At 50.6% G+C, this 25882-nt stretch overlaps 10 protein-coding genes across 10 annotated transcripts; 4 read left to right on the top strand and 6 right to left on the bottom strand.

The window, feature by feature from the left end:
* Positions 1–1564: 1564 nt before the first annotated feature.
* On the top strand, positions 1565–3226 carry AUEXF2481DRAFT_1992 (uncharacterized protein; the record flags this gene model as incomplete). Its single annotated transcript, XM_013491796.1, has 6 exons — positions 1565–1839; positions 1903–2271; positions 2335–2631; positions 2684–2901; positions 2957–3153; positions 3218–3226. 6 exons carry the CDS (start codon positions 1565–1567, stop codon positions 3224–3226), a joined length of 1365 nt encoding a protein of 454 aa, XP_013347250.1.
* Positions 3227–4369: 1143 nt separating this feature from the next.
* Positions 4370–6849, bottom strand: AUEXF2481DRAFT_36484 (uncharacterized protein). Its single transcript, XM_013492046.1, has 6 exons — positions 6699–6849; positions 6435–6643; positions 5912–6376; positions 5781–5863; positions 5320–5731; positions 4370–5273 (listed from the first exon to the last, which is right to left on the bottom strand). Exons 1-6 carry the CDS (start codon positions 6814–6816, stop codon positions 4782–4784), a joined length of 1779 nt encoding a protein of 592 aa, XP_013347500.1. The 5' UTR covers positions 6817–6849; the 3' UTR covers positions 4370–4781.
* Positions 6850–7677: 828 nt separating this feature from the next.
* AUEXF2481DRAFT_1990 (uncharacterized protein) lies at positions 7678–8856 on the bottom strand (the record flags this gene model as incomplete). The annotated part of the gene is made up of 2 exons (XM_013491795.1): positions 7678–8227; positions 8285–8856. The coding sequence occupies 2 exons, from the start codon at positions 8854–8856 to the stop codon at positions 7678–7680; spliced, it is 1122 nt and encodes a 373-aa protein (XP_013347249.1).
* Positions 8857–11352: 2496 nt separating this feature from the next.
* AUEXF2481DRAFT_1989 (uncharacterized protein) lies at positions 11353–12594 on the top strand (the record flags this gene model as incomplete). Its single annotated transcript, XM_013491794.1, has 3 exons — positions 11353–11595; positions 12030–12240; positions 12308–12594. 3 exons carry the CDS (start codon positions 11353–11355, stop codon positions 12592–12594), a joined length of 741 nt encoding a protein of 246 aa, XP_013347248.1.
* Positions 12595–16461: 3867 nt separating this feature from the next.
* Positions 16462–16882, bottom strand: AUEXF2481DRAFT_403252 (uncharacterized protein). Its single transcript, XM_013492303.1, has one exon. The coding sequence runs from the start codon at positions 16779–16781 to the stop codon at positions 16503–16505; it is 279 nt and encodes a 92-aa protein (XP_013347757.1). The 5' UTR covers positions 16782–16882; the 3' UTR covers positions 16462–16502.
* Positions 16883–16982: 100 nt separating this feature from the next.
* Positions 16983–20063, bottom strand: AUEXF2481DRAFT_1988 (uncharacterized protein; the record flags this gene model as incomplete). Its single annotated transcript, XM_013491793.1, has 4 exons — positions 16983–17107; positions 17652–17900; positions 17958–19730; positions 19790–20063. The coding sequence occupies 4 exons, from the start codon at positions 20061–20063 to the stop codon at positions 16983–16985; spliced, it is 2421 nt and encodes an 806-aa protein (XP_013347247.1).
* Positions 20064–20374: 311 nt separating this feature from the next.
* AUEXF2481DRAFT_26398 (uncharacterized protein) lies at positions 20375–21415 on the top strand (the record flags this gene model as incomplete). The annotated part of the gene is made up of 1 exon (XM_013491922.1): positions 20375–21415. The coding sequence occupies one exon, from the start codon at positions 20375–20377 to the stop codon at positions 21413–21415; it is 1041 nt and encodes a 346-aa protein (XP_013347376.1).
* A 624-nt stretch (positions 21416–22039) lies between these two features.
* AUEXF2481DRAFT_402994 (uncharacterized protein) lies at positions 22040–23429 on the top strand. Its single transcript, XM_013492302.1, has 3 exons — positions 22040–22331; positions 22429–23361; positions 23410–23429. Exons 1-2 carry the CDS (start codon positions 22184–22186, stop codon positions 23256–23258), a joined length of 978 nt encoding a protein of 325 aa, XP_013347756.1. The 5' UTR covers positions 22040–22183; the 3' UTR covers positions 23259–23361; positions 23410–23429.
* AUEXF2481DRAFT_402995 (uncharacterized protein) lies at positions 23430–24832 on the bottom strand. Its single transcript, XM_013492301.1, has one exon. It carries the CDS (start codon positions 24689–24691, stop codon positions 23552–23554), a length of 1140 nt encoding a protein of 379 aa, XP_013347755.1. The 5' UTR covers positions 24692–24832; the 3' UTR covers positions 23430–23551.
* AUEXF2481DRAFT_402821 (uncharacterized protein) lies at positions 24833–25810 on the bottom strand. The gene has a single exon (XM_013492300.1). It carries the CDS (start codon positions 25502–25504, stop codon positions 24974–24976), a length of 531 nt encoding a protein of 176 aa, XP_013347754.1. The 5' UTR covers positions 25505–25810; the 3' UTR covers positions 24833–24973.
* Between the last annotated feature and the right edge of the window lie 72 nt (positions 25811–25882).

Raw genomic sequence — 25882 nt, 5'->3', positions numbered from 1 at the left:
CGTTTTGGGTGGGATATGTGCTTTCTGTTTTTTCTATGATCGATTAACACCACTACTACTACTACTACTACTACTACTACTACTACTACTACTACTACTACTACTACCCCATACTACTTGCCTTTCCATTCTCACTGCTGCTGCTGCTATTACTACTATCCCGTGTTCCTTGATCTCTGCGTACGACTGTTTCGTGTTGAATGATGCTATCGTACACACACGATCTTTCCATTCACATGGACCTCGGGAACCGGTCCATTCTGCTCGTTGCACTACACACTAAGGATAATCGACAGATTGAGACTGGACACCGAAGACATTGACATCATCGTGTAGTAGATATGCATTGAGGTGCCAAGACTGGGTAGTCGAGCGTATCACCCTGCCCGTATCTTAGAACGAGTGCAGACAACCATATCGAAGTGCTACTATTTTACAATGTCTCTTACATCGGTCGGAGATATGTCTGCAGTGTAATGATGGCTTTGTTCGGACGGCCGCCGTTACTGGTCCGCAAACCCTTCCCTGAAATCGACTTCTCTTGGTCGTCTCCACGCTCTCTAAGGACGACACACACAATCTTTGTGCTGCGTAGTCGACGCTGCATTCAGACAATTAACAAGACTTCTGAGCAAGATACTGCTATAGAGATGCATAGACGAGTGTGCCATCAAACTGTAGTCCTCGCATGTAAGACGTCGTGAGAACATCATGTATATCTATCTCATATTCGAGGGTCACGGACATCTCTCGGCTTTGGTAAAGGCGCTTGACGCCCGCTTGGCGCAAATGATTTGTCGGTCGCGACCCACTCACGAAACGCGAGCTTTTTGGCAGCAGAGATGCCATGTTGCAAAACCACATATAATTCGCGCAATAGCATATAGCACCGCATAAAAGGACAGGACGTTCAAGAGGCTCGTCCACGAACAGGTGTTCAAGAGCCCTGCTTTGTCGATCCAATGAGGCTCAAAAAAACTGCATCGCAAAATCGCGAGCAGAAACAATGACGCGTTCTAGGCAATGGATCCGAGCGAGAGCTGTGCCTCCGAAACGGCCCGCTACGGGTTAGTGATTCTCAAGAAGCGAGCTTCAATCTGTCAGCGCGAATAGAGCAGTCCGCCGGCCATTATGTGCGTCGAGGAAAAGCTGGACGAAGGGATGAATATGGAACAAGGTGAGTGACAAAGTGGCCAGCAAAAGGAATGCAACAGAGGACGACATACTCCAGATATAAGAGCTTCGAGTAGACGGTCATATCTCGGAGCAATCGTATCTTGCCACGAGCGGAGAGAAAGGGCCCGGTTGATTAGATTGCGAGAAACAGGCAAAGAGAACCAGAGACGATGACGAGAGAAATCCGAGCGAGACCCGGAGTTGACAGAAGATGGGCAAAAATCTCGAAAAAGGGCGCCTGCTGTGGTATAGACTCATACATTCAGCCAATCGACCTCTTTGCTGTCCGCTCTGTCTCGTTGGTTTCATCTTTGACGTATTGCGTTGTTGATATCCAGGAAGCCCCGAGTCGTGCCTTTGCCCATCAGCCTAGCTCAGCGCAGCGTGAATGCGTATCGCAGTCTGGCCGACGAAGAACCCGTCCGGACGCGCTGGCCGCTTTACCTCTGATACAGTTCGTTCAGGCATGCCCAATAGCCTGAGCGAAACAACGCTTGCTGTGACGCAGCCTCCGTCCGGGGTGATGACCCCAGTCAACCCGTCGGAGTATCCAGATGTTCAATTTGAGGATCTCGAGAAGGGTCTGGGAGACAAGACCGACATTGATCTTCCCAGGCAAGATGATCATGGTTGGCGACGTATTGTCCGTGGATTCACCCCATCGTAAGTTTGAATCTTGTGGTACCTGAGCTTGGTGCAGATCGTTGCTGACTGGTGGGTTGATAGCATGTTCTCCATAACGATGGGTACAGGTGTGGTCGCAATTCTGCTGCACCAGATGCCCTACAACAGTAGTTGGACAAATTACCCATGCTACATCGTATTTGGACTCAACGTCTTAATATTCGTTAGTGCTCTGTTTGTCTCCATCTTACGGTATGCTTTGTGGCCTGAGTTGTGGCCGGCGATGATCAACCATCCGACTCATTCTCTGTTCTTGGGCTGTTTCCCGATGGGCCTTGGAACTATTGTCAACATGATTGTCCTGGTCTGCGTGCCGGCGTGGGGTCCTTGGGCTGCGACAATGGCATGGGCGTTATGGTGGATTGATGCTGCTCTTGCGGTAGTCATTTGCTGTTCAGTCGCTTTCCTGATGTAAGTTTCCGCTCCTGAATATCGCCATAGCAAGGGCTATTTGGTTGACAATTTGCCTTCCAGGATTTCGGTTCATGATGTGTCTCCTGAGAAGTTGACGGCGGCTTGTTTGCTCCCTGCTGTCAGCTGTATCGTGGCCGCATCGACAGGCGGTCAGGTTGCACAGATGGAGTCGCTAGAAGCACATGAAGCGCTCTGGACGTTACTCACCTGCTACTGCTGTTGGGCAATCGGCTTTTTTGTTGGGTTGATGATTTTGTGCATCTACTTCTACAGGCTGTTACTGTTCAAGCTGCCTTCTCAGGAAGTTGTTGTTAGCGTGTTCTTGTCTCTGGGCCCTCTTGGTCAGGGAAGCTTCGGGTGAGTGCTCTTTCCCATGTCCGCGATAGCCTTGACGCTGACCAACTTCCAGAATCTTGCAATGTGGAAAAGCTGCAAAGATGATATTCCCGAAACTTACCATCCTGCCGGAAGGAGCTGGTACTATACTATACATCATGGGCATCATCATGGGACTTATTATCTGGGCGATGGCCATTCCTTGGATGTGTTTTGCAGTTGGCTCCGTGTTGCGCCTGAAGCTGAGGTTCCCCTTCAATATTGGCTGGTGGGCTTTTTTGTATCCAGTTGGTATGTTCACACAATTTCAGCCATACATACACTTTTGCTGACTCCATGCTTCCAGGCGGTGTCGCTTCAGCAACCATCACCTTGAGTTCAGAATTGGACTCTGCGTTCTTCCGGGTGATTGGAGAGACTCTCACTGCCATCATCGTCCTCGTTTGGATCGTATGCTTCGTCAGAACTGTTCGGGGAGCTTTCTCAGGCGAACTATTCCCGAAGCCAGGCGTCTGTGAACTACGTCCAGACTCGGGAGCAAAGGTAAGGCCACACATCGCCTGATCCATTGAGACCAGAAGAAAAAATACTGATGGATGATGGACAGACTCCGTGAAACTTTATGCATCGCAAAACAACGCAACACGACTAATTTACGAACCACGTCAGCCGCTCGAGAAGATCTTCTCTCGTCTTTATGCGACCTGCAACAAGGTGCGGCTCAGTCGGCTGTCATGTTTATATTGCGGAGGTGTTCCGCTGAGCCGACACCCGCTACATCTCCCCTCTTTTCGAAGGTGTTCATGTCTCCACCATTGGCTTTCGACACTAAAACGACAACCAAGCCGAGATATCCGATTATCTTTATCTGCGACGTCGACGTGAGCTTATTGCATCATATTCGGCGTATCAGTCAATGGCATACACCGTAAACGTTTAACCGCTTAGCAGTCGCGGTCACCCTTCCAAGCTTGGCTCATGCACAACCGCCGCTTGTTGTGAACCATTTTGAAGACATCCACGGCTGAGTCTGACAGTCGCATACCACGTTGATGGTCAGCAGGATTGTACGGCTTACGGAGAACATCATATCTTCTGACTGTCTGGGCACGATAGCCGACGAGCATGCAACCACGGTGATGCTCAACTGACATTCAATTCACCACCCCACTCGACTCAGCCACTCTCTTTCAGATGTTCGGAGCTTTCCCGGGACTTGCTCATGATGACGATGATGTCTGTCTCTGCATATCTGTTGTTATTTCGCCACTACCAAGCGACTGCTTTACCGCAAGATACCCCACTCTGCAAATCGTTAGAAGTAAACATAGACATAGGCATGAACTACATAGAAATAGAATAATATATCATCAAGAAGACATGCGCCTTCCCCATCGAGTGTGTCTAAGTAGCGTTTATCCTGAACTGGTCGACACTGTCAGCTTGACAGACGACGGGCAGTCTAGACCACGCAGGTACCTGAGACCCGCGGACATCAAACTTCCGTTCCGTTCGCTCTTCCTCCAAGACCCATGCCCCGAGCTCTTCCGTTGATCGCGAGAGCGAGGGCCACACCCACATCCAAACAAGAGCAGAACGGTTCCTAGCACATCCACAGTCGGACCGTGAACCGTAGCAGGGACAGAAAAGGTGGTGATAGGAGAATCTCAAGGAGATTTCCAAGGAACTAAATTAAAGGTCTAGATCATGTGCACGATATATCGTACATGCAACGAGAACGAGCCGTTGTGTCCGGAAACAGCTTACGCACATGCGCATCAATCTAAATACATCACCGATCAAAAGACCAAGGATTCGGCGCAGCAGAAGTATCGCATTAGGGGGAGAAGAAACAGCAGCTAGAGAGCAATCGATAGAAAGAAAATAGTCTTGCAAACTGCGAGCTAAAACGTCTTTTTCGGAGGTGATTCCGAGAGACTAGCAGACCAAAGACACGAACATGTTGGGCTTATCCACTCTACCCCTCACGCGTTCTTATCCACTGTCATGTCAACTCATGTAAGACTACTGGGTTTGCTGGACAGGAACGGTAGTAGTTCGATAGGCTAAGCGGTCTATATAAACAAAATAAGAACTAGTATAGATGCACAGTCAGTACGCGCTCAACGACATGGGCTCGCTAGATCGATGTGGTCAGATTATTGTTAGAGTCAGGAACAGTTGGCAACACTGGGGCTCTCATCAGGAAAACGGATAGTCCTGTTTAGAGGTGGAGGTGAGCTGGACCGGTCTGATATGGGTGTGGCGCCCAGTGGAGAATTGCGGTCCGTGTCTTTGACCACAGTTTTACCAAGAGGGCGAGGGTTCGAGGGTCCGGAAATATTTCTGTTGCTGGCGTCTTTGGTGGAGGCTAAATTATTTGAGGCGGTGGCTTGCTGGTGTCCTTTGTGCAGGTCCGATACCATGCTCCTGCCCAGACGGTAGAAAGAACGAGGAAGAGACGAGCTGTTGCCGGACGTGTCTGCCTTGTAGCGACGGAAGCGACTGGCCAAAGTAGAGTCCCCAGAGAGCGTGTCCTCGCCGATGGGTGTGGGTTCCTCCGTGGATCTACGAGAAAGTCGTTCGGTCGAGACTGCGGCCGATATTGTTCTTGGGAGATAGAATCCAAGTTTGCCAAGGGGAATACTGATGCCGTGCACGACCTAGATTGATTAGTACTTTGTCTGACGGGAGTGGTCTATAACTTACAATGCTGCAAATTGCTAGGAACCAGATAACAACCAGCATAATCTCAGATAAACGTTCTGCATCCTCTCGAACCACACCTGCCTCGTTGGTGATGCCGCGCAGGAACTCTCGACTGATGTAGAGGTAAAAGACCGCACTGACTCCTATCGGACCAAAAAAGCCTACAACAAGGGCCTGGCGAGGTTCCTCAATCTGTCGTATCTTCTTGTGCATAGCATAGACGATAGGAAGTCGACGTAGGAGCAACACCAGTATTCCTAGGGGAATGAGTCGATAGAGCGGGATCACATTGTTGTGGGCAAACTGATACCAGGGCGTGACTGCACCAAACCAGATGAAGATCGATACGTTAAGTAACATGTCGATAGTAGGCTGCAGAGAGTCATCGAGAGTCTCCAGACGGAACCAGTCGCTATACTCCATCAGAGCAAGGTCATCAACATCGTCAGCCAAAGACTTACTCCCAAGTGAAGACGTTTCCGGCGATGAAACAGGCAAGCACATCGTCAGAGCCAATCATGCCGACCGTTCCGACGATGAACAGCTAATTCGGTAAGCGATGGTCCTATGTTTAGGGGGACTGTGCACTTACAGCGAGTGTGATGGCGAAGACGAGGAAACTTTCTCTGTCCACATATTTTTTCTCTTCTGCCCAGTGAAGCAGTTCTTTTGCGAGATATCCAACGACAGCACCGTACACGACGCTGAGAATAATCGTATAGCCCCATGTCTCGCCAAACCACAGGCCGATTGCTTTCGAAGCACCATGGTGAGCTGATAACTCGGGATGACCAACGTATTTGATCAAGTACAATGGAAGAAACAGGAAAGGATACCCAAGGCCGTCGTTTGCCCCAGACTCGGCGATAATGATTCTTTGGAGGTCTCTGGGAATGTTCTTGTCGGCAAATTTGCCTTTGACAATACTGTTGCTCAAGACGGGATCAGTAGGAGTAACGCAGGCTCCCAAGGCCAACGCGAACAAGAAGTTAATATCAGGCACCAACGCCCAGACCAAGAGACTAGTGACCAGCCACATTACACACATTCCTGGGCCCTGTTGTTTACTTAGCGCAGGGTCTGTCATTTGGTTAGAATGTGAGAGGCTAACATACTAAAAGCAAAGCCAAAGGTCTCCATTCTTGTTTGAGATACTTGCTGGGTAGCTGAACACCGGCCAGAACCAGTTGGACACCCAACACCAGTCTGGTGAAGTAGAGAGTTATCGTCTCGAGATCCTCTGCATTTCCCTGAGCATAATCGAGCGGACGTATGAGGTTGGCCGCGTGAGGCGAGAAGATCAAACCGCCGACCAAAGATATTACTGATCAAATGTCAGTTTCGTGTTATCGTCAAAGACAGTCGTGGTGACGACTTACAAGCCTCGGAAAGATAGTACTTTTCCTTTAGCAGATACGACACCAGTCCGAACAGAGTGATGAAGCCTCCCAGTGTAGCGCAGACGATGTTGAAGTTCACCACGGAGAGCGTAGGCATGCTTTACAGGAGTTGATACGCGTCTACGCAATATCGGGCCGGTAAATAAGAGTCCAAGAACTGGCAAGCATCCATCTGTCAAGGCGAAGGGACTTCGGATGCCGTCATGGCGCCAAGACGGACTCGCGGCTCACAACTCGAGTGTGCTAGCGAGCCCTAAGTATGCACCTAACAAGGTGAATGCTTCGGAGGGCTGTGGTGTGAGTCCAAGATAAACGAAGTACTACAAATGTTGCCAAATCACTCGTGTGCCCTGTAGCCAAGCGTACTAGCTAGGATTAAAAGGTTCATGAAGTGAAGTTATTGAGTTCGGAGTTGACACCGAGGTATGCTCGGATCGAAGCTGAATGTTCACGGCATCTCGGCTATCCACGTCCTCGCGCACGTTGAACGATCATGAGGAACAACCCCCGGAACAAGGTGTGAGTGGCGCTGGGGTTCTGGAGAACGGATACCCTGGTCTATCGTATCTGCACGATTAGTCGACCTCGCATTATCACTATCGGAGACATTAAGGGTATGAAAAGACGACGAGACCCACTTGAAAATGCTAGATAATGGTTGGATATTGAGCAAGATAAACAAGAAATGATGCTCGGTGGTGAGAACCTTACACAGGACGATCACTCATCTGCTCCTAGCTCAACCTAATTGTCGTACAAAACCATGCAATGCATGCCACCACCAGAATGCGCCGAAATGATGCTTGTGTCGTGATGAGATGAAAGGAAGAAGAGAATGTCTGTCATTGGTGTTGAGCAACGCCCCCATGCTCATCTGTGCCGTGAACGTAAATGCAAAATAACACAGGATACAGTTTTCTCCTGTGAAGAAAGTAAGCACCGAGTCAAAAGACTGTTCTCAATTCGTCTCGCTGTCTGACACCTTGTCGGCGAAAGGGCTGACATAGCGTTTCTGCATATGCGGTAGGTTTGGTTCAAGGGTAGATCGTGGTTGAGGAATTACAGAATCGCGTGCACTGTCTGCACGGGTCCGGATGTCTGCACCATTGAGGGAGGTCACACTGTTCCTGCGAGACCTTACACTTCCGGGTGAAAGCGGATGTGATGGGACCATATGAGGGAGAGCGTGGCTGTGAGTCTGTTGGGCGAAAGTATAAGGAAGTTGGTAGTGACTGTGGACAGACGTGGGTGAGCTGTTGGTGCTACGCGGCTCGCAATGCCCCGCGGACACTGAAGTAGAGCTCGATGCGGAGTAATAGTGCTGTGCTCTAGAGGCACTCGTCTGTGATTGAGACTGTGATTGTGAAGCTGAACCAGCGAGGTGGAAGACGGGAACATTGGCACGACTGGCCATCTCGACTTCGCCAATTTGCCAGTGCATCGCTTCGGCAGCTCGCCATGGTAAGGCCATCTCCTTGGCAATCTTCTCCCACATATCTTTCTTGAACCTTCGGGATGCATGTCAGTATATGTTTGCATTGACTTAGATAGACGTCAGCACATACCTCTCGTAAAGACGAGCAAGCTTGTTCTTCTTCTCATCGTCCCACTCTGAGCGACGTTCAAGGTAGTTCTGGAATCGAAGTCTGCAACTGATGGCACTACGACCAGGTAGGTGCTTGGAAATGTCTTCCCATTTCATGCCGTTGCCACGAAGCTCGATGATAGCGGCATCCTCCTCGGGGCTCCACTTCGATTGCTTCTTCTTGGCGGGTGATTCTGATGGATGAGGTCCGGAAGGAGCCAATCGCTTGTTGACAGGACCGTTGGCTGTGTAACCATTGACAGGTGGCGGAGGTAACCTTTGGTCCTGAGTTGTGATAGGAGGTAGCTGACCGAAGCTTTGTTGCTGATGGTATGGCGGCAGCTGTGGATTGAAGCCTTGTGACGAGAATGTAGGCGGCTGGAAGCGACTTGGGAGTTGTTGTTGAACGCTCGGCTGAAGAGGCATCAAGCTAGGTTGTGAGTTGCGAGTGTATCCCGAGTCCATATCCAGCCTGGGCAGAGAGTTGTTGGAAGGGTAAGGCGAAGATGTGGGAGGATCCCTAGCTCCCTCTAGTAGGGAAGAGATATCCATCTTGAAAGCACTTGAAGGCTTCAGGGCCAGCATAGAGGAAGATGTGACAGAGGGTGATTGGAATAATGTGAGGATGCGGTAATGTGATGCTGTAGTGATAGATCGGTATGGTGTTATAGTATGGTGAGTGGAGGTGAGAAGGGTAAAGTGTGATCTTCTGTGATGAAGAGTATTATATGGGAAGTGGACCGAAGTAAATGCTTGCGGTGAGTTGTGCGACCCTGTGTTATATAACTTGGGTAGCCAGTGGTGGTACTAGGAAACGGTTCCGAGAACGAGTTCAGTGCTACCGAATCTTGCGAGTCGCGTGCCCGGCAGATCGGTCCTGAGCTCAGTTCTGATCGGCAAGTGAGGGCGTTTGTGGTGCGAGACAAGAGGAGGTCGGGGCACTGAGGAGTTTATTAGGAACGAGAGACGGGATGGCCTGGAAATGACTCCAACAGATCGCCTAAAGGGCTGTGATAAAGTTGTGGACGTGACTCGGCTGACATCAGAAGCCGTCCTTTGCCTTGAGTGGGGAAGTTCTGAGTAGGGAGCTTCTTAGTGGAATTGAAAAACAACAGAGATTGAATAGAGTTTTTCGTCGTGCGCAGAATCCAACGCCAGAAACGGATGTACCCCGACGGACTGCGCAGCTTGACAAGTTTATGTTGATGATGCGACCTCTACGCGGCTGCCAAAAAGTACATGCGAGTCGAGAACCATCGGGTATCCAGAGCAAGGGATGAAACAACTGTCAACCAATAGCGGAAACCGGTGCACTAAGGTAAGGAAGAACATCAACATGAGCGTGTTGCGAACATGCGGATCCCACTTGGTATGGGCGTACGGACTGACGCTCCCTTGACCACTATTGGATGCACGAGTCGTGACAGGACAGTTGCGCCACAACATGCATTCGAGTGTAAGATTGGGAGCCAGGGCTTAGCGTAGGAGCCACTCGCGAACGGCTGACCGAGCATACACTCTAGCTCATGCGCCCCGAGACGAAAGGTGATTTGCTTTTCCTTTCCTGCGGTCCATGAGGCTCCTCTGAATCGTACATGCGATGCGACGGAACGGTTCTACAAAAGGATCTTCTGTGCAGCTGTTTTAACGTCTGTCCCCTTAGCCCGTCACTTCTCACCGGCAACTGAGCAGTTGATGTGAGGTCTGCATGAACATCAGCGCATCACAACAATCATGAGCGTTGTCCTTGAGACTTACGCAGTCGCCCTCGATCGGTGAGCGCAGTGTGATGAGAGCCGCATGAAGGCACGGCGAATACAGGGGTCAAGATTCGAGACGAACCATGATCTGCGGGGCTTTGTCATTCTGCATGTCGGACCTAAGACAGCTGTAGCCGAGCGATGTCCCAGTCAGGTCTCACCCGGGCATAAGAGCTTGTAGAGAAACCACCTCATGAACGTTTGTATCGGCCGATGGCGGCTCTACACGGTAGTCGCTCGCAGGAAAAAAAAAAGTAAACCTTGCAAGGTCAGTCTGTCGTATGCTGGTCTCCTCAAAATGACAACATACAAGCATCATTGTGTGCAAGATTCGAAGGGCTCCTATGTCTCATCCAAATGCTCTCGCGAACACAAACACGAGTTCGGAGAAAGACATCCATCAAAGTCTTGGTTGTGTATCTGTAGCAGGCGGCCGTGTGGGATAAAGCCGTTTGGCTGCTACTTGATGCAGGCGTTCTAGCGGTGTGAAGCACCTCTGCAGTCTTGTAGACTCCACTGATATAGAAGTGCATCTGTTCGATGCAAGTCAACTGGCATACCTGGATCCGCACGCACGGGGCCGCTGTTCAGTGCACCTGTCTTGGCATGGACTTCCGAGACGTTTCAATTTGGGAGAGACCGAACCCGGCTGGCCAGCTTGGGCTACCTATTTGTCGTATACTTGACTGTTGGGATTTGTATTAGCAACGATTCTCGTATGCACTGGTATTGGGAAGTGTGTGATTAGATATTCACAAAGCCAGTCTATAGTCCGACTTCACACATGCTTCACTAGCGAGATCGATCCAGCTGGAAATGAAATGTTCTAGCTTGTAGTTGGAGCGCAAGGACGAGAGACTTCAGAACACTTGAGCAGTCCCGCCGCGTCTGTTGTCTACAAGCACGTTTCCAGCGGAACTGGCAGAAGCTGGCAGAAACTGGCGCTTTTTCGAAGCCGCCAAGGCTGAACTTGCGCCCCAGCGGTCATAGCTGAAAGATCACAACAGACGCTGCTCCAGCCTCCAGCACTGACTTCTGCTCAGTCCAATCTGCAGCCATTGTCGAGACTTGTCACGGAATTCAACAGCCCAGGGTTTCAACGCTCACCAGATAGTACGCGACTGTCTCCATCCGGTGTTGACGTCCCTAATCACTTGTGGCATCTCGGCACTCTGTCTCGCAGCAACATTGGCATCGAAGTCCAACACGAGTCGCCTTGTAAGCATCGAGCCCAGACCCTGTTCATGACGACTCGAAGCTAAAACGACAATCATACAGTCTGGAGAAGATGGCAGCGGCGGATGTACCTCTTCTGATCATTTCGGACAACGCCCGATCTGAACGACGTGTTTCGCCTGCTTGGACCATAGCTCAACTGAAAGCACGCTTGGAACCTATCACGGGCATTCCGGCTTCTTCGCAAAGATTGACTTTGAAGGTCGCTTCCTGGCCAGACCAAAACCTCCAAACAGTCGACGAGCAAGACACTCAGCTTGAAACGTTCACCCTTCAAAGCTATGCAGAACTCCATGTAAGCAAATCTCTCGTTTTCCCGACGTATGTGCCGAGCAGGGAAGATGCATCCTCTCTTCCGGACGCTCGAGCGTTTGAACAGCCTAGTGGGCCTTCATCATTCTTAGTCTCGCGCCGTCAACTCTGCATCTGGCAAAAAAATACGCCCAAGTATTTGGCGGTCGAGATCGGTTCAGCCAGACAACCACGCAGGCACGAGTCCTGCATACCGGGGTAAATCTCGACCCGCATGCTTATACGTCCAAACGACGCTGAACCGGTTCGACGGATTATGGCTGGCGCCGCTTTGAGCAATGGCATGAGCTCTTACAAAGGGCCTTCTCCACATAATTTCCTCCCGAATCTGATCGCCAGACAAGGGCCGAGCCTGGTGAAGCTGGGAGTTGAACACTAGCCAATAGTTGCGTCGATCATTACTGATGATCTGTTAAGATAGCAGATACCCGCCCAGCAGGACTACGTGCCAATTATACGGATGTGTCTGCAGTCGAGAAGTATGAGATGCCCCCAGATGAGTATGAAAGTCGGACCGACAGCGTTCTACACTGGAAGAAGACGCATCAGCTAGGCAGATTCGACCCCAATGCCCCTAGCATCGAGCAGCAAAAGGTCGCTGGCATTGACAGAGAGATCGACGAAAGAGGTAAAATGAAGCGTCACTGCCGCTTGAACGACCGTGCCTCAACCAATGTATGCTCATTCTATGTCAGGTATCAAGATCGATGCACGCTGTCGTCTGCTGGCTGCGAATCAAGGCGAGAGCTCGCTGGAGCGTCGTGGAACCATCAAATTCATTGGACCTGTTCCCGAGATACCTGGCATCGGCTCTTGGGTTGGCGTCGCTTTGGATGAACCTACTGGCAAGAACGACGGTACTGTTAAAGGTACGCGGTACTTCCAATGTGGCGCCAACTGCGGTGTCTTCCTAAGGCCAGAGAGGATTGAGGTTGGCGACTTTGACATCATCGACGAATTCGGTAGCGATGAAGAATTTTGAGTCTTCACCACCAACGGATATGCAGGCCGGAAAAACAAACCAAGAACTGGCATGCAGGTGATATCAAGATTCTGAATTCTGATGATAGACCTTAGCTCTCCAAGCGACATGACTCTTGCAGAGCGGCAATCGACGGATCTTGGTATGCGAGCCCACGCCCAAGAGTGCTATCACCTTGAGACCCAGTCAGGTAGTGTGATATGCCATAAGCCACAAAGTATCCGGTGTTACAATGTAGCTACTCTAAATAGTGGGTAGATATGGAGAAGGTAGTACCGCTGGATTTTTCATCTAGCGCTGCAGTCGAAGCTTTGCAGTCACTGAGAGAAGAAGTCTGGTAGAATGAAATGAGTGGATAAAAGTCACCCCGCGGGCTGTGGCTGGGATCTGAAAGTGAAAGAGCCTTTCATACAGTGAATGTTTCGCGCTCAAGATTGTTGTGAGTAATGCTTGAGTCACAGAGAGCTGGGTCGACAGTCTAAACAATTCCTCGACAACAAGGTTGGATCCATTTCCATGTCCATCCGCGTTTGTACATGAAATAATCGTGGAAACAGCGTCAAGGAACAGATCAGAAGCAACGGCTCGGGATATTGTAGATGACATAGCTCGACCTTGCGGAATCAAATAAAGGAGGTTCGGAGGATGAATGCCGTGCCGCTGTTACGCTCAAAATCTCGAAACAGGGTAGGAAGAAGACAATGTCGTATTCAGCACTACGAGTCGCGATATAGCTAGGCGTGGCTGGAAATAGGGTTACGCCAATGTGCTCGCACACGTGGTTCTTGACAAGGACTTGTTTGCAACAAATTCTGACTCGTCTGAAACCTTCATAGCGCAAGGTGGCAGGGTTATCACGGCACGTTTTACGACTCATGTGTTATCCCTGACGTCCAGAGCCTCTGAGAGATGAGTGTGCGGATCGGATGGTTGACTGCCTTGCAGTCTCTGCAGCATCTAGTGGAGATTATTCGATTACAGTAGAATCTTGAACGTGACGTCTCTAAGGCAAGCGCCCTACCCGCCGCGAGCGTGCGAGTGCCGGATCTAGGGGGTGGGTTCGCCAAAAATCGTTCTTGCAATCTCTCGACGTTGACTAACAGCTAATCCCGGTGTAGCTTTTGCCAAGGCGCACAGCTCCAGATGTGTGAAGCCTCATCCAATTTCTGCGATGGCGCCATGATGCGTCCGTTCGTTATTTGCAATACTCGTGGGGAGTCGAGACTCGAGCTCTGATCTGATACTTCCATCTGACACGATGGCGAGGACTCATATGATTTTAGCCGCAATAGACTTTGCGATCCTATTCTGTTCCACCCGACACACTGTACTCAGACCCTCTGTTCGTTTGCAACTTGCAACAACCTTCTTGCGTTTAGTCGTCTCTAGGGCCACAGAGCTCAAAGTCTACACGACTTACCATTACGCCATCTCGGCCTGCTCTTCTGGACAACGAGACCCATAGGGCGTGTATTACACACGTGGAAGCCACTCAGTTTCACACCACTCAACCTTAAAGCGACGATTTCTGTGAACATTCGAACTTCGTGCTACAATCGGAACCCGGAAGTGCAATTCCCGTTCAAAAACACAAGCTTTGTTTGATAAGAGAGCGTTAGGTATGTCGAAGTGCTGACCAGATGCAGTCTCGCGAAGTTACCTCCGACGGTGTCCATTTCCACTTCCACGCGATCGTGTGTACGAGGAACTTGAGACTTTTCATGTTACCCTTTTTCTTGGTCTCCATGATTCATTGTATTCCTCTCTCGTCCACTAAAGCAGACAGTATGGAATCATCGTCCGCTCCTGGATTGGACTGGTTGCCATCGACTATCAGCGATCAATCGCTCGAGCCGAAGCAACGAGAGGAACACGTATGGTTCGATGGTACGTCAGTGCTTCTACACACAGTCTGGTCAAAGGAACAGGTTCAGTCGCAGGGGCGTTGGCCTGCCTCTTCGCAGCATCATCTGCTGACGCCGGACTTGGACGCAAACCAGGGCACGTCGCTTAGATGAACAACACGTTGTGAACGGTGAATTAAGGAACTCATCATAGATCCACTCAATCATTCCCGGGGCAAAACTGTTACAAGTCTTCAGTCTTTTCACGCCTACAAACGCGTGGATACGTACGCATCACGGCAAACATTTAAACGTGCAGGCAATGCAAGAATATTTTGGTAACTTGTAACTTTCTCTCTTGCACGGCACGGCGGAGCTCCGGCTGCTCTCGTCTTGATACCTCGGCTAAGCCATCCTCTACCCATACACTTCTCGAGAATCCTTCCAGGGCTTCGCAGCTTCCATCGCTAAACAACACTCATGTATGCTTCTTCATGTAACAGCAATGCGCTCTACCATATTCAATTTATCTTGCATCGAGGGCTTATTAGAGTTACGGACGGAACGTCACAATTGGGTTGAATTTCGGGGCTCTACCCCAGAGGAGATCATTCCGCGCGAACCGCTCGTCACCGTCGATCGTTCATCTTGGCCAATGAACGATCTGGATAGGCTCACGAGTAACCGCACCTAGATTGAGCCTCCGTCACGCGGAATCGAACCGTCGATTGCATCCTTCTTTCAGAGTCTTGGTACAGTAGACGATCTCACTCTGGGTTTCCTGTCGATCTGCACCAGCCACCTCTTTTTTCGTACTGCCCTAAGTCTGGTCCACTTGACTCGTAAGCTTTACGCTTCTCGACTTGTTGTCGCCTGCGATCTACATCCTCATAGGTCACACGAAAGTGTACGAATAGGGTGTATCCACTTTTGTCAAGGCTAAAGGGTCTTTCTTGAAACAGGATTGCCTTTTTGTGCTTTTCTGGTCGTCTACAATTTCCGGCCGCGGACCAACGGCAGAGCTCGGGAAGAAGCTGGAGAAGCGTGTTCACTGCCCTGTGCAGGACACTGAACTAACGTTTGACATTTTAAACTATATGTACGGCGAACGGGAAAAGGAACTGACATCGAAAAGTCGTGTCAGGCTGCCTATCGCTGTGTAATATCTGGCTCAAACCTTAAAGATCACCACACCACCACTCCTCCATACTTCTACAAGGAACACTGGAACGGCCTTATTGCGGTGTATCGTGTCATTTCGTACAGTTAGATGTCGCGACTCACGTTCCGACCTTGGCTCGCAACAAGCAGTTCAGAGTTTAAAGAAGTATAGGAACGCGGGTGGCATGAGATTCACCATCACGGCGAGAAGGGCGATTGAGCACTCCTTCAGTTACCGCCGACGAGTCACGCTGATAGCCAGCGAGCTTCGAGTCAGTGTTTCTTGGTATGGACAACAATCCCACTGACTGGCCAAGCAAGACGCAGAGGCTATGAGATTGGCAATTTCAACATCTCACAGAATGGCCAACTCTGACAAGACCAATTACCATCTGGACATGAGCCACGAGCGCCAGTACCTACGTCTCTCTCTCCTACGCTATAAGTGTACGACCGGAAGACTTACTAGAGTCCCTGGATGAGGCACCATCGTGATACGTGCTCGAGCGTAGTCTCTATTGGGAATCTATTCAGTACCTACATTTCACGACGTGGATGCTCGCTCGGAACATATCCGACTTCATGCTTCTCGATAGGTCTTGATCAAATGGACCAAATCGTTTCTTGTGCCATTTCAACTCTACATACCTGCCTGGATCCAACGCGAAGATCGAAGGACATACGGTGAGGACAGTATACTAATTTAATCTTGTCCTAGTACTTGGATCCAGGACACAGAGACGAAGCATACAGCACCAAACCACATTGCTGACACAAAGGATGATCTCTCTTTGCTGTACGCCAAACTATTTACACTTTGAAGGCAGAGCTCCACTGGCATATAAACACATCCCAACATCAAGTCCGCCCTCGGCTCTTCTACACGTCTTACTCGAGCGTCCATTATACTCTCCACTCTGACTTAAACGTCACCTTACAGATATCTCCTTTCCTCTTCTTACCCAGTCTTGACCTGTCGTTCATCTCTCCATCTCTGTGTTCCCACTCTGAACTCTCACAATCACTCAAATAACTACAATTACTGTCTTCGCTCTCGGTCACCATATCTATCGAGCTACGTGCTGGAAGAATAGTCAAGTGGACGGACAAATGAGTAGAAAATGGAAGATGGTAGAGAAAAAAAAAGAAAAGTCTCATGACGGTTTCGTTAAATCGCAACATCCACAAGAAAAGGAAGTCAAGAAAGAAGAAATAGGAAGGATTGCCTCCCTAAGTCCAGGAGAATGCAAACAAAAAGGCAAAAAGGCCCGCAAGAACGCCCAGACACCTCCAAGGAAGGCATGTATCACCAACTCCAAACCAAACAAGGCGAGCATCAAAAATTCCAATTCAGACCGACCAACGGAGGCAGAAAACTGCACCTCAAGATTGCGACTCCCTCCCCATATCCTCAAACTGCGTCGCCGCAGCTTGTATCTCGCAACCCTGCGCAAAAAAGATCTTGGCCGAGTGGGTAGAACTCTCATTCATAATGGCATAGTTGTTTCCTGTAATCACCCACACACGTCAGCAAGATTATTCTCATTTCTCCATCCTTATAATCGAATGCAAGATATGTTGACACCAACAAAGGTGACACGGAAAAGAAGCAGACACCCATCGAGTCAAGGGAAACCAAATGTAACACGAAATAGCGCCACAGAGGAAGTCCGTGAAGCGGATTTTCAGAGAAATTCCAGAACCATGGTTGGTGTATATTGCTATACCCCAGCTTTTTTTTCTGTCGTGGTACGAAGCAAGTGGTTCACCCCCTGAGACCGTACCACGTCAAAAGACTATTTTGACGTCTTGTGTTGTACGGAACTCCTTGCTCAGGGCAGATATAGTCGAGTGTCACCTTTTGAGTGAGAGCCGGTGCGTCGTTTTGATCGTGCATGAAAGGAAAGCTCTGCTGCGGCGTGCAGTCTTACGGTGTAGACAAGCCATTGACCGCTGTTCCTTGGAGAAACACGAACAACAAACAGAGAACATCACTAGAGGGGGAAAGATAGGAAAAGAGGCAGAGAAGTAAAAGAAAGAACAAAAACTTACCCCTTGGCACTTGCCAGACACCGCCTTTGGTCATACCAAATTGGACGTCTTCAATATCGACTGTTACTTTGCCCTCATGCACAAAGAAGACCATTTGCATCTTTCGAGAGTTCTTCATGCGTTTATAGCCATCTGGTGGAATTTCGACCATGCCAGATCCGAAAAAGGGAAGGGTCATAACCTTCGCATAGCGGAACGACGAGCCGTGTACATCTTGTGTTTTGATGGCTGTGGCGGCGAATGCAATATCTGTGAAGTCAATGTCAGCGTTTCTGTAATCGGGAAAGTATTGCAAGGGGTTCTTACCTTCATTCACGCCATCTGCTTCTGTGCTGCCTGTGCCGACTTTGGTATCCCAAGCTCGAACTGTGCTGTTGATAACACCCAATTCCTGCTCCCAGGCTTCCGGCAAGAGATCCTCATCCTCTTCCTCATCCTCCTTGATTGGGCCGAGTCTTGTCGCCTTCTTTCTTGAAGGAGCAGCGCGTTTCGGTTTTGTTTGCTCGACAGGCTCTGCACGAACGACACCCTCCACCTCACCCTGATTCCAGATGTAGGTCTCATTGCACCAGTATTTCAGCGGCTTGATCGAAGTACGGCCAGATCTTGTAGTTTTGGCACCCTCATCTTCTGCAGGAGTACCGGCGCGCAAGTTCACGATCGACTTGGGACCTGGCTTCCTAAGTCCATCTGGGCCCACAGATTCGCTATCTCTCGATGCTCTAGGGCGTGGTTCAACACCCGCAGATGGTTGTTTCTTCTTGCCCTTTGCTTTCGCAGGCGCCTTTGCGCGACCTCGCTTCTTGGTCGGTTCTGGTTGTGTTTGCGCCTCCTGGTCGGACTCATCCTGTACGTCGTCTTCCGGAGGCGGCATAAAGTCTTGGGCAGCATTCGAGGGGGAGGAAACGTCGAGATCTTGATCGTGATGGTTTGCATGCTCCTCGTGAGGATGCTCACCGGCGACTTTTCGTACTTCGAACGGTCGCTTTTTCTTGGTCGAAAGTGGAGCTGAAGCCTCCATGATGGGCTCGTCATGAAGTTCAGTCGTCTCGGCAATGTCGTCCTCAGCTATGGTGGCATTTCCAATCGTGTGGTCGTACATGTGTGTTCGCTCCGTCTGATCCACGGTTGTCTCATCTGCCGTTGTCTGCTCGATGCCCGTCTCTTCTGCCATGGTCTGGTCGACTGTCGTGTGGTCGAGGACTGTCTGATCAACCCACGTGTACTCGACTCCCGTCTCTTCTGGTGCCTCTATCTGGTCCATCATCTCAGTCTGATCCGCCGCCTCGGTTTGGTCATGCATCTCAGTCTGGTCTGGAAGTTCTGTCTGGTCGGGCAACTCTGTCTGATCCGGCATTTCTGTTTGATCCACAGTGATGTATGTGTACTCGGCGTCGGTTTGATCGAGTAATTCTGTCCGGTCCATGGTGGTCTGATCCACGATGGTGTAATCTGCCACAGTCTGGTCCACTGTTGTTTGATCCGCCATTGTTTGGTCTGCAAGGGTATGGTCCATGACCGTCTGATCTTCCTGGTGCTCAAGACTCGGCCTTGGGCGTTTGTTGGACTTTGGGACGGAGGGCGGTTGCGTTACGATGGGCGACGAGGGATTTGCGAGTTTGCGCTTTTGCGATCTGGTGCTTCGTGCTGAGGAGAGCACATGCTGTGGCACGTCGTCGTCGAACAAATCATTGACAGCATCCTGGACTTGCTGAACCGAAGTGTCAATGTCGTCGTCGTCTTCCTGGTGGTGTTGTAATGTGGTCGGAGAGTTTTGCAAATCAAAGACACTCTTGCGCGACTTTCCGAACCGCGGCTTGAAAGGACTTGGACTGGGCACGACAGCCGGTTGTGCTTTGTTGTTCTGCTGCTTGTTGGCAAAGTCGAGGCGCCTGCTCGTGCGACTCGTTGACGGAGCAGATGAAGCGTGTTGTGGTGATGATTGCGTGTCTACAGGCTTGATGGCAGAATGACGGACGGGTGAGCCTCCAATGTTCGTATGCCGAGGAGTCTGTGTCTTTGGCGGTAGGTGAGGCGTCTTGCGCAGGTTGAGCGTCTCTGCGACTTCTGGTATTGAGCCTGGGAAGTTCGTCAGCACATGTGTCGGAGTCATGTCGCGCACATGGTTCGCTTTGTACTGTCTTGCAGAACCATCTCAGACGATCCCAGGGCCGTGTCGTTACCATTTGCTGGGATGCGCTGTGGTGAGCGCTGTGGTGAAGCTACGGGTGACGAGAAGATGCCGCTGACTGGCTCGAAACCGTGTTCATCGCGAACTCCGCTATCCTTCAAGACCAGACCAGTGCGACGGCCTTGCTTGCCAGGCTCGAAGAAGTTGATGTTTTCCTTGAAGTTGTTGTGTCGTCGCGATTGGCGCTGAGGCGTATTCGACGTCGTCGGTCGGTTGGACATGTTGTCGCGTGTGTTCCTAGGGTAATGCGACAAGTGCAACAAGTGCGCCGAGTCGAAGAATGGGGTGATGAGACAGTTGCTGGGTGGTGGGCGCGGTAGGTTGCTTTGTTTTGGCCTAGTCAAGGTTTCGAAGCTGTAAACAACACGCCAAGCCCATGACTTCCGCTTTGGGCTAGTCACCTCTCTCCGCAATCCACGTCGCGTCTGCTCACATCTCCTCGCGTCTCATCGCGTCGCAGCTCAAACTTTCGTCTTTGCAACAAACACTTTCATCAAGCAACTCATCAACATCATACCTTGACCACCGTATCATGGATGAACCGTTGGAACAGCTAGACTCGCAAGAGATGGAGCAAGACGTTGCCCTGGAGACACCCCCTGACCATGTCTTCATGGCTCCCTCCATCGACAGAACCAACATCGCCAAGGGAGACTCATACTCTTACATTTCGCCTGTACCCAAGATGCTCAAGGACGACATGTCAATCGAGTGCGTTCTGGGCGTAGACGAAGCTGGCCGTGGTCCTGTCCTGGGCCCAATGGTTTATGGTCTTTACTATCTGCCGCTGTCAATGCACCGCACCTTGCTTGCCGACACTCACCACTTCGACGACTCCAAGGTGCTGTCGCCCGCCGTCCGCTCATCCCTGATGCAGGCCATCTGCACTCCTGGCACTGATCTGTACGACTCTTCCGGATGGGCCACTCGTGTCATGTCTGCCAAGGACATCTCCTCTGCCCAGATGAGGCCCACCGCTACATACAACCTCAACGCCCAGGCCATGGACGCCACCATCGACTTGATTCACGCTGTCTTCGCTCTCGGCGTCAACCTGAAAGAGATCTACATCGACACAATTGGTCAGCCAGCCGCATACCAGAAGAAGCTCGAGCGCATCTTCCCTACCGTCAACATCACTGTCGCAAAGAAGGCCGACTCATTGTACCCCTGTGTGTCAGCCGCCAGTGTTTGCGCAAAAGTCACAAGAGATGCTGCCCTCGACGTCTGCTACCAAATCTTCAAGGACGCTGTGTCAAACGAGAAGGACGTACCCGAACAGCCTGCAGAAGGCTGGGGCTCAGGATACCCGAGTGATGCACGCTGCTCCACTTGGTTGAAGAAGAACATGGATCCTCTGTTCGGCTGGGGTCACGAGTGTCGCTTCAGTTGGTCCACTGCAAAAGATTTGTTCGAAATCAAGCCTGCTGCAAAGGTCAATTGGCCTGTTGCTGAGGACGAAGACTCCACAAAGTTGACCAATTTCTTCATGTACTCTGCCGAAGAACATGCTCAGGGTGAAGATCAGCTTTCGACATGGTATGGCCGTCGCGTTACCGAAGATGTCTTCTAGAAAGAGAACATGCACAATCTCAACACTTGTCATAGGTCTTGTCGAGTCAACACTCGTTGCTTGCCTTTGGAGCGCTCGTCGAACTGACATGTGCTTCGATGAGATTGTCGGCTTGTGTCGTTGCCATCAACCGGGAAGACCTGGATTTTGCAATGCCTTTCATACACTCTTCGATGATTCTCGCAGCTATCTGCCAGAGCTTCTTGAAATCTGCAGTGGCTATCATATGCCTTGACCAGCTCCTCGAGGTCTCTCAGGGCCGCCTGGCATGGCCAATGCGTACTCTGACGTGATTCTCGACTAATATCTCACGCCTCACATGACTGCCAGGGGACCATTGAGGCCTGTGATAAATGTCATGTGCTTCGACAAACTTCTCGACGCTTGCAATCGCCGCCTCTCTGGGGGCCTTTGAAGTCTGCAGTAGCTGACTGATGCCTCAACGAGCCCCTCGAAGCGGGTCTCATAGTCCGCGAGCATGTGCCTTGACGAACTTCTCGACACTTTCCATAGCTACATGCTGAGGCATTCTGAAGCCTGTATCAACTATCTTGTGCCTCGACGAATTCTCTACGTTTTCGATCGCTGCCTGTCAGGTGTTTTGGAAGCCTGCGATAATCGATGTGTGCCTCGCCGTATTCCTCGACGCTTCCCTCCCTGCCTGTCAGAAGACTTTGAAGCCTACGATAGTCGATATGTGCCTCGACATTTTCCTCAAAGCTTCCAGTGGCTGTCTGCCCGAGGCATCCGAGACCTACGACAAGCGACATGTGCCTCGATGTATTCCTCGTCGCTGCCTGTCAGAAGTTTATGAAGACTGGGATGACCGACCTATGTCTCGATGTTCCCTCGACGCTTTCGATCGCTGCCTGCTCGGAGGGGTTTGAAGCCTGGGACGGTAATCATGTGCTTGCACGTACGCACCCGCCTGATTTAGTGCACTTGCCTACTCATACGAACTCCCCATCGACATTTCACGATCACATCCATAACAATGGCTGACAATCTTGGAGGCCTGTCCACAATACAAACGATTCTGTTACGTGGAGCTATTATCTCTGCTATCGTCTGCGTCGTTACTACAGCACCCCCGGTTCTGTTCGTCATGCTCATCCTCGTAGCAATAGCACCCGAGACATTCTCGGACTTGATCTTTGGTCATGGCACGACGCATGTCCAAGTCGACGCGAATATCACGTACGATCAACCACGCACTGCAAGTCAACACGCGCGTCGAACAAGTCCGACTCGAGCAAGCGCGCGCGACGGCCATCCTCCAAGCCCACCACGTCCTCAGAGCCCTGAGTACACATGGGTTCGTCGATACAATTCTCCGCGACCAGCTTCCGTAGATGCATCCTTTGCTGCCCAACAACCTTACACATGGCGAACTGGGTCTGGCTATGTTGCTACATACACGAACATCGCGGCCTCCACACCTCCGTATCTCCCACCAGCCACAAGATCAGAGCCGACGCGCCACCATTCTCGCGGCCCAAACTCCCCTATTTTCCGAAACGTGCCATACTCCTCCATGAACCCTTCGCCGCCGAGATACCCGCCTTCACCATCTCCGCCACGCCATCGCCGACGTGAGCGTGTCGACTCGGATGTGTCTTGGGATAACGACGATCGTCTCCCTCCTGCTCGTCCGCGCGAACCTGACAGTCCAAGTCGTCCAGAGCACTCGAGAAGGATCACGGCTGAATCTATGCCAGGTCTGATCGTCATGGTTGACGAAGAGTCTGAGCATGAGCATGAGTCTGAGGATGAGGTGTTGCCGATATATGAGCGGCCGCCTGAGTATGATGATGAGAGACATAGTCGGAGTTCATCGCAATGATTGCAGGATTTGAGCTTGGATATGCTATCTTGCTTGGGGGTTGCTAAGATTGGTCAAAGGAGTCAGTATGGGATGAGTTGAGAATGTTCAAGCAGGGACATTTGTATGTGTTTTTCGAAAATGTATGGGTAGGAAGTAACAAACGAGATAGCAGATGACAAGATCGAATGGTAGCAAACAAGGTCACGATCAGCGTATAAACAATCAGACTTTCTCACAAACCTTTACGCAAATTTGTTTGAACAGAGAAGGTCAAGATAACTTATATTGACAGTATGTAGCTATCAAGGTCATCATTTCGCCCTCGTCTTCCTCCATCTCTCCACCTCCACACTCAAGGATGCATGTCCGATCCCACTCTCACAACCCCTCCCTCTCGTCAAATCCCTGTCCCCAGTACGCGGAACCCCGATATTTTGCTTCACCTTCTCTCCAGCACTCATATAGCTGCTTCTCATCCGAGTATTATCCGGCGCATGCCAAGCTGCCATTTTCCAACCTGAGGAGTGTGGTGTCCTGCAATTACCCAGATTTGTCCAAGACTCCAGGATGATTTCGACAAACCCCTCACGGTCAAGGGTGTGAGCGTGTATGTGAAGAGAAAATTGACAAGTGCAGAATTCGCATTCGTCAAAGTGGCGCCATGAGAAGGTGGTGGCGATGGTGCTCAAGATAAGAGTCTCGATGAGAGCCGTCATTGCACAGCGAAGACGGTCGTGGAAGATGCTTGAGTGCCGTGTAGCATTTGGCAGGGGTTTCGGCGTGTGGATGCAGCCATGGAAGAAGTGTATTGCTGTATGTGTGATGTTGCAATTTCCACTCTTTATAACTTTCAGGTCCTCGTGGCGGAAAAGCACGTGTTGGCAGGACTGGCGCAGTACCATATTTTCCTCGATGTAGGGGTTGATCTCCAATCTTGTCAAGGAGTCGAAGAGGGGGTTTGGTCGTCTAGTCAGCTTCCAGTCTGTGTTTATGGAGATACTGTTTAGAGGTGCGCCGTGAGTGACTCCCCAGCGGTGTCTGTGCATCACGGCTTGTACATCCGCGTATTGTAGGTGGAAGATCCAGTTTTTGAAGTGTAACCATGATCCAACCCCTCTTGAACATGGCCTATACTTTTTCCAGTGGTTGGTAACTTTCGGTGTGAATATCGTACGGTTGGGGTGAAATTTCATGCAAGCTTCGCATAGAGAGTGATTTGGTAGCGATTTTTCCAGTCTGTAGAGTATGTGTTCAGGTTTGTGAATCTCTGTATCGAGGTCTGGATGATTGATTATTATCCAGTGAGACCGAATTCTGCTGAGCAGCTGAGAGTACCAGAGTCGTCTGCAGGTCAGTCGTAGACTTGTAATGTCGTGGTGTGAGATGTGTTCGGTGATTGCTAGCAGAATTTCTGTTGGAAGATCTCCAAGACCAGTTGTGTGTTGGGCCATGATCTTTGAAGCTTGTCGCTGCTATTTCCGGTGGTAAGTAATTCCAGGTGGCTGGTGTATCAAAGCGAATGGATCCATCATAAATCGAGAACTTGTCCACCCACCAGGTTCTAATTGACTCACATGCCACGAGGTATTACTAAACCATCAATGAATCTGCTATTGCCAGAGCATCGCGACGCCGCAAGACGACATTATGTAGAGGTCTGACCAATCGCTCGTGCTTCGTGTTTTGTACCGAGCACTGTAGCATCTTATTGCGAAAATCGCATTTCAAAGTCATCATGACATGACATGAAGAATGAAAGAATACCTCAGTCGAGATGATTGAAGCGAGCTTTGACAGGCCGGTTGATTTGCGGCTGAAATGCGAAAGTCGTCATGTTCAATTTTTGCTCCGCGCCTTCTGTGCCTGTCTTCTTTCCAGTCGCGATCATCTGTTTGTTCAGGGCTGTCGTCCAGACATAGCACAGACTTGCCCTCCATTATGTGCAGGCTGACCGGACAATCGAAACCCCGGCGGTCCCGGCGGTCCCGGCGTGGATGAAGCACACGCCGGACAGTCTCACGGGTGGAAGAGGAACCCGCAATCAGCACGCAGACACACCCCCAACTCGAAAACTCACCTGCTGCAGCAGCAGCAGCATCATCAGCCAATCTCGGTGTTCTACTCTTGTTGTCCCAGTTCATGTAGACTGAGTGCATGAGAACCTTGTCTTTTCGCCGAAGACGATGGCTCTCTGTCAACCCCCACATCTTGTCTGCGGTAGGAAGCCCGAGATCGCAGGATTTCGCGAACACCTTTATCCTCATCGTTGATCGCCCAAAGTTTCTCCAATGGACAGAAAACTATCCCTGGACGTCCGGTCCTGTCGATCACCTTGGCTGGGCTCGTTAAGACAAACATGTCACTTCCACCCCTTGGCGATTCACCGTCCATCGAAGCGACTGCCAATTCATCCTCGATGCAAACAGCGCAAGCCTTGGAAGTCCTTCCAAATCTCAGAATGTACTGGCGGAACCGAGGCTGTATCACTTAGTTCATGAGGCGTCCATCCTCCATGCACCCAAAGCTTGCCATTTGCTGGGCGACGCCGAACCGTGGCTTTTCGGACATGTACACTCGCAACCTTGTATCACGCGACTGCAGGACTGTTTGAAGGGGCAAAACAGATGTCTTCAGAACACCGA

Source organism: Aureobasidium subglaciale (assembly GCF_000721755.1).
Source record: "Aureobasidium subglaciale EXF-2481 unplaced genomic scaffold scaffold_2, whole genome shotgun sequence".
In the NCBI taxonomy this organism is placed as follows: domain Eukaryota; kingdom Fungi; phylum Ascomycota; class Dothideomycetes; order Dothideales; family Saccotheciaceae; genus Aureobasidium; species Aureobasidium subglaciale.
The sequence above is the reverse complement of the archived record's forward strand: the minus strand, read 5'-3'. Positions and strand labels throughout refer to the sequence as shown.